This window comes from Bison bison, unplaced genomic scaffold (genome assembly GCF_000754665.1).
Source record: "Bison bison bison isolate TAMUID 2011002044 unplaced genomic scaffold, Bison_UMD1.0 scf7180017864160, whole genome shotgun sequence".
Lineage (NCBI taxonomy): Eukaryota > Metazoa > Chordata > Mammalia > Artiodactyla > Bovidae > Bison > Bison bison.
In genome coordinates this window covers 4,594,186-4,601,701 of record NW_011494732.1, presented here as the reverse complement: position 1 = coordinate 4,601,701, position 7,516 = coordinate 4,594,186, and the positions used below count along the sequence as shown (strand labels likewise).

At 55.2% G+C, this 7,516-nt stretch overlaps 1 protein-coding gene across 1 annotated transcript in view; it reads right to left on the bottom strand.

The window, feature by feature from the left end:
- NCOR2 (nuclear receptor corepressor 2) overlaps positions 1-7,516 on the bottom strand; it is a 205,428-nt gene that overhangs the window by 46,804 nt on the left and 151,108 nt on the right. Inside the window, 3 exon segments of the mRNA XM_010841409.1 lie at positions 493-543; positions 1,094-1,144; positions 5,220-5,367. Coding sequence (XP_010839711.1) covers positions 493-543; positions 1,094-1,144; positions 5,220-5,367 — 250 coding nt within the window.

Genomic DNA, 7,516 nt, shown 5'->3' with positions numbered 1-7,516 from the left:
GAGAAAGCAAAGATGGGGTGAGTGGTGTCGGGGGGCGCTCAGGCTCGAGACAGGCAGGGCCCTGCCCATGCTCCTCTCACCACCCGATGACCCTGACTGTGCAGCCTGGTTCTGGGTAGGAGTTCAGGGGGCTGCAGTCCCATCCCTGGACACCAAACAGCTCCGAGGCTCCTACACGCCTGAGCAGCCCGCCTGGCCCCTCCCAGACCTCTGTCCTCCTCTCCACCTGCTGACCCTGGAGGAGCCCAGGACCTGTTAACTTCCGATCCCTGGAGTGGCTGGGTGGGTGGCCAGCACCCTATGGAGCCAGGCCAGGGGCAGCCAGGGGTGCAGGCTCTCGTTCTGGGGTCTCCTTGTTCTCATCGGAGCTGCAGCCCTGGCTCTGCCCCTGCTGTCACAGTGACCTCCTGGCCTCGCTTTCCTCATCTGTAGAGTGGGGAGAACAGTTCCCACCTCACAGGGGTTGCGGCACACAGGGTGACACCTGCTAACTGTCCGCTGTTGTGTCATCACTGTCGTCCTCATATAACGCGGCCAGTGAACCTGGAGGAGCTCACGGGGAGAGGGTCCACACCAACTACAGCCCCTGGCCACTGTCCACAGGGCTGGTATGCAGCAGGTGCACAGGAAGTGCTGATCGAATGACAGTGTGCACAGATGAAGGGAAAGGGGACCTCAGCTCCAGACCTGGCTCCTTAGCCTCAACCACGACTCCTCTCGCTTCTTTGGGTTTCAATTTTCCTCACTTTCTACAAAATGGGGACATTTGAAACCTCCCTCCCCCACACTTGCTGTAGGAGAAACATAAGTGGGTAAGAGTCACAGGTGGACACACTAGTAAGAGATCAACAGAACAGTCAAGTTGAGTGCACTGATCTGCAGGTGTGAGCCAGGGAACAGCATGGGGAACAGACACTGCACTAGGAGGGGGAACAGAGACGGTGGTGGCACCAGCAGTGGGGCTCACAGGCAGAGGTGTGCTCACAGAGGTGGAGCCCCTCATAGACAACAGGGAACCTCGGGGGTGCCCCCCACCCCCGGCCCTGGCCCTACCCCCACCCCACCCCCCAAGGCCAGCTGGCCACATTCATACCTGGGCCACTGCATTCCCCTCTGGGGACCTCGTTCCCAGAGGCGTGTAAGGCTGGAAGGAAGTGAGAGAAGGGTTAGAAGCGAGGTGGTATGAGCAGCAGGTGGGGAGGGAGGAGAATTTGGGGCCAGGCAGACAGGGAGGACCTACAACCCTGTCCCAAAAGCCCGCAGCCCAGAACACTCCTGGGTGTCCTTGGACAAGTCACTGGCCTTCTCTGGTTCCCGGCTCCAGGGTCCTAGGGGTGGGGTGCTGGCCTCAGAGCGGGGCAGGGCTGGAGGGAGAGGCCTGTGAGGCTACCCGGCCCTGTCTCACCCCTCAGACGTGGAGCCAGGCCAGCAGGGGCTGCCAGTGCCCTGCAAAAACACTTCTTTCAGGCTTTACTGCCTCCAGACTCCCACCTCTCCTGTCTCTTGCCTTCCTTCAAGGCCCAGAGCAAAGGCTGCTCCTCCCAGAAATGACCATCCCAACAACAGCAACACAGGCTTGCTCTGTGGGTGTTGGGCTCTGGGCAAAGTGCTTCACACACATAACTCACTCTCAATAACCTCTAAGTTAGAGATCATCATCACCACTCTGCTTTGCAGATGCAGAAACAGAGAGGTTGAGTCGCTTGTCCCAGGCCACACTGCATGGGGGCAGGACAGGGTTGACCCCAGCATCCTGTATCCCTCACCACGGGGTTCCTGACCCTGTCTTCTGACTCCGGCAATGTCACTCCCTCTTTTCACATTGTCAGACCACAGGACGAAGGGGGCCAGCACTGAGGTCCTCTGGACAAATGGCTTAGCCCCAGAGTCTGTGTTCATCTACAAAATAAGTGGTTTATGCCTGGCTCTCTCCCTTACCCAGCAGCTTATCTCTGTCAGGGATTCTCAGGTATAAGCGTGCCTGAGGGTCGTGAAGACTCAGACGGCTGGGCCTACTACCGAAACATTTCTCACTCAGTCGGTCCAGGTGGGGCCCAAGAATCAGTATTTCTGACAAGCTTAAATCCTGGTCCCAAACAGGCCAACTGGCTTCCTTGGATAACTTCCTGTGTCTCAGAGTCCTTGTCTATTAAATGGGGTGACGACAGCACCCGTTGAGCTGCTGTGATGATTAAAGGGAATAATTCACGGCTGATGCTCTTATTACAACCACAGTCTTTACTGGAGAAACTACAAGGTGAAATGGACCACTCCTCCCTCCCCTGGACTCATCTCCAGCCTGGATACAAGGCCCTTGCTGCCTACCCTCTGGAGGGGTCTGTGGTGCTACTGGGATATTCTAGATGGTTCCATCGGAGAGACCTCAGGCTCTAACCTGGGACCTACCTCCCCTCCCCTATCCTGGTCACAAGGGACAGGTTTACACAGCAAATGCCAATCGGACTGGCAGATTCCAAGTCTACCAGCTATGTGACACCCTATGTGAGTAATTCTCCTCTCCCTCCCCACATGAGGCCTCGGTTTCCTCATCTGTAAGATGGGACTGTCACCTGGTACCTTGGGCAGACTCTTCTCAACTGCCTCCCTTGATGTGCTCAGGGCTGCCAGGTGGTCACAGAAGCCCTGGGTTCAGCAGACCAGCCAAGAATGCCCATCTCCCATCCTTGATGGGGCGTGTGAACCATACAGGGGACAGGGAACTCACTACCTCAAAATTCTCTAACTGGGCAACATCTGTTCTGCTTTTAATGCTGAGCCAAAGTCTGGCTTCCTTTAACTTTCCCACCAAGCCTGCATCCTGCCCACACACAGCCGGGAGGATATTTAAAGAGGAGAGTGGGTTCCTGCTCCCCAGGTTCCCTTTTCCTGGTTACAGACCCAGGACTCAGAATTCAAGGACCTGAGGGATTTGGAGCCTTCCATCAGAAACTGGTCAGGCCTCTAGCCAACCTGGCCTGGAGAGACCCAGTGCTGGTGAGGAGGCCAGACTCAGCACCCCAGGTCACCCCCAAAGTAAGACAACACCAACCAAATGGGCCAATTCTTCATTTTCAACCTGGAAGTAGGATTCAGGCTGGTGAATGCACTGCAGGCTGGCGTAACTTGGATTTATTTGCATGTCTTGCTTACAGAGCGGGGGTGATTCACACCTTCCTTGCAAATGCTGGCAGAAGTTTGGGAGTTTAAACGCAGGGGCAAGCAGACAAGAGCGACAGGAGGGGAACCCGGCAGGAGACGGGACAGGAGGAGAGGTGGGGCCCTTCACTAAGAACCTGAGGCCCCGCGGGGGAGTTCAGGCCGGCAGGATGGCAGAAGGAGAAGCAGACACATTTAGTGCAGCGGGGGGCGGGGGCCTTCAGGGGTGTTGTGTGGTGGGTCTTCAGGGTTGTCATGCCTTGAGGGACTGGTATAGAACAAGTAAAAGGGAGAGGACTGGGGGCCAAAGGCAGAGTAATCAGTGACCAAGGATGCAAGCCTGCCCTCGGGCAGCCTGGTGTGACTTCCACATCTATAAAGGCTATTTGCATAGTGGAGCCGGGTGTTACATGGGGGCCAGGCTCCGAAGTTGAGTGACCATCTTGTGCAGTCGAAATCCTCCTTTTGAGAAGCGGGCAGAACTGAGAGCAAAATTTAAATATTAATTCTCACTCTCTCTTTGGCAGCCCTCACCAGGTGGCAGAATTCATCTAAGATCCAGGCCGACGACGCAATTCTGGGGTGCCTGGTGCAACTGCCCCCAGCCTCAGCGCCCCCAGGCAGAAGGCTGGGGGCTGTGCAGTTTATCATTCAAATTCAGACACTTGGGAGCAAAATGAAGCATAATTACATAACTTTTGAATACTTATCTACCAACGGTATTCGTTCTGCTTACATTGCTCAAGTTGTAAAATAATGTATATTAGTCGCTCAGTCTTGTCCTGACTCTGTACAACCCCATGGACTGTAGCCCACCAGACTCCTCTGTCCATGGGATTCTCCAGGCAAGAATACTGGAGTCTAAAATAATGGTTCAGGTCAGAAAACTATTTTTATGGACTTCTCTGGTGGTCCAGTGGTTAAGACTCCACGCTTCTACTGCAAGGGGCACAAGTCTGATTCCTGGTTGAAGAGCTAAGATCCCGCATGCTATGTAGTGTGGTCAAAAAAAAAAAAAAAAAACTATTTTCAAAAATAAACAATTTTTTCCCCTAAAATGTGATACCAGATATACTGGCAAGATAATAGGTGTCACCAGAACTGGATATGTCCTGGATGTGTAGGGTCACCAAGCACAAGATTGAACTCACAGGGAGCAGGAGTATAGAATGAACAAGTGTCCTGTGACTGCAGAGAGGCAGATTACCGTGATTATTGTTCCCACTGTCACCACTATCGTCACCACCACCACCATTGTCACCATCACCACCATCGTCACCACCACCGTCACCATCACCACCATGATCATCACCACCATCGTCACTAGCACCATCACCACCATCACCACTACCACCATCATAACCATCACCACCACCACCACCATCGTCACTATCACCATCACCATCATGATCGTCACCACCACCACCGTCACCATCACTACCATCGTCACCACCACCATGATCACCACCATCATCACCATCGTCACCATCACCATCGTCACCATGATCATCACCACCATTGTCACTATCACCATCACCATCACTGTCACCATCACCACCACCGTCACCATCACCACCACCACCGTCACCTTCACTACCATCATCACCATCACCACCATCACTACCATCATCACCATCACTACCATCTTCACCACCACCATGATCACCACCATCGTCACCATCACCACCATCACCACCATGATCACCACCACCATTGTCACTAAAACCATAACCATAGTCACCGTCACTACCATTGTCACCATCACCACCACCGTCACCATCACCATCACCACTACCATCGTCACCATCACCACCATGATCATCACCACCATTGTCACTAAAACCATAACCATCGTCACCGTCACTACCATTGTCACCATCACCACCACCGTCACCATCACCACTACCATCGTCACCATCACCACCATCGTCACCATCACCACCATCATCACCACCATGATCGTCACCATCACGATCACCCTCTCCCCTTGGGGCAGTCCAGGCCCCTTCTCAGCAGGACCCAGGCATTTCTGGAAGAGGCCAGCTCCCACGGCCCACCCTCACCTTCCGCCTCCTCCGCCATCTCCTCTTCATTTCCGCTCACGCCCGACGCCTCCATCTCCTCGTCCTCCACTACGGGTGGGAAGGCGGCCTCCTCACTGGCAGCGGCCGGGGCTTTCCTCTTCTTCCTCCGTGCATTCCTCTCCTTCTCCTAGGGCACAGGGATAGCGGCAGGTCAGGGTCAGCACCAGGGCCAGGACCTGGGCTGCCAGCCCAGGGACTCCCAGAGCCAGAAGCCTGCCATAGCTGCTAGGGACAGTGATCCCGGCCACTGTCCCAAGGGCACTCTTCCCCGCTTGCGCCCCAGTTGCACGGCCAGACATGCCAGTGGTTATTTTTACCCACAGCTTCATTCTTCCGTCGTGTCCCAGATACACCAGGGCGCAGCGTGGCCTAGGGGCTGCCCCGACATCCTTCCGGAACGGGTGAGGAAGGGCTGCCTCTGCCTGAAGGCCCCCTAGGACTGCTCCAGCCCTGCTGGCTGTCCAAGCCAGAGCGACGACCACACTCCCTGGAGGGCACACTGCCAGGTGGTGCAGTCAGTACACTGGAGACAATGAATGAAAGAAGCATGCCCTTGCGGCACCACCTGCCCCCAGGCTAGCTTGGGTGGCGTGTCATTTCACCCCACTGGTCTTTATAGTACACCAGGGGACAAGAAAGCACAACGAATGATGTAGTCAGGGTCTCTGCCCCTCCACAGGCCAGCTAGTCAGGGAGACAGCAATCGACACATCAATTAAAAAGAAGACTCAGAGGTAGAAGAACGGCAGCCCATGGGGACAGACAGGGTGGGGCGAGACTGCAGGGGGTGGGGCTCAGGAAAGACTTCTCGGAAGAGGTGACATCTGAGCTGAGTCCTGAGAAGAAGCTGGCCAGACAAGGCTCTGGACGAGAGTGGCCCAGGTGGAAGGAACTGCAAGTACAGAGGCTGGAGGTGGAACCAGCAGGGTGGTTCGAGGAACAGAAAGAAGGCCCTTGGTCGCCAGCCTTTCACTTCCCTCCACACCTCCCTGCCCCCGTCTGGTCCCCAGAAGCCCTGCTCCCCACTCTGGGAGCCAGGGGCTCACCCCTAGCCTGGGCACAAATCCTCCTTGACAGCTCCCATCTTTGCACCTCACTGTGCCAGGTGCCCCAGGAGGATGTCTCTTTACCCCCAGGCTGAGCCAGGCAGAGGTTCAGAAAGCATTTGTTGATTGACTTATTGAGTGACTAAATGGGCAGCATCGGGGGCCTGAACACACAGCTGGCAGAGTCAGGGCACGTGTGGAGGCAGCGTGTGCTGGGGATCCGAAGTCACCAGGGACTCCCAGGGGGGTGGACTGGCCCCTAAGAGGGGACCCACCCGAATACCGCCAGTGTGATGGGAGGGGCCGCAGCCTGAACCCTTTGGGTTCCCAAGGAAGGAGATGGAACCTAAATGCTCCTCGACGTGTCAACAGCTCCCAGCAAAGCCTCTTACCCTGGATTGACTAGGTTCCTCCCAGAATAAACGTCCCTGGTGGCTCAGAGGTTAAAGCATCTGCCTCCAATGCGGGAGACCTGGGTTCGATCCCTGGGTCGGGAAGATCCCTTGGAGAAAGGCATGGCAACCCACTCCAGTATTCTTGCCTGGAGAATTCCATGGACAGAGGAGCCCCATAGGCTACAGTCCAAGGGGTCGCAAAGAGCCAGACACGACTGAGCGACTTCACTTTCACTTTCACTTTGAACCCTAGAATGGAACCTTACTTAGAAATGAGCTCTTTGCATATGTAATTATGTGAGATGAGGTCTTATTAGGTGAGAAAAAGAAGAAAGAAGAAGGTTGCTCAGTCGTATCCGACTCTTTGCAACCCCATGGACTATACAGTCCATGGAATTCTCCAGGCCAGAATACTGGAGTGGGTAGCCATTTCTTTCTCCAGCGCATCTTCCCAACCCAGGGATCAAACCCCAGGTCTCCTGGATTGCAGCCGGATTCTTTACCAACTGAGCTATTAGGGAAGCCTGGAGAATCCCAGGGACGGGGGAGCCTGGTGGGCTGCTGTCTATGGGGTTGCACAGAGTCGGACACGACTGAAGTGACTTAGCAGCAGCAGCAGCAGTAACTGAGCTATGAGGGAGGACCCTAAATCCAATATGACTGGTGTCCTTAGAAGAAGAGAGAATCTCGGACATAGAAGCACCCAGAGCCGCCAGCTGAGGAATGTTTGGGATTGTGGGCTGGCCCCATAAGCTGGGATAGCAGGGGGGCCTCCCCTGGAGCCTTCAGAATGAGCAGAACCCTGCCAACACCTGGATTTCAGACTTCTGGCCTC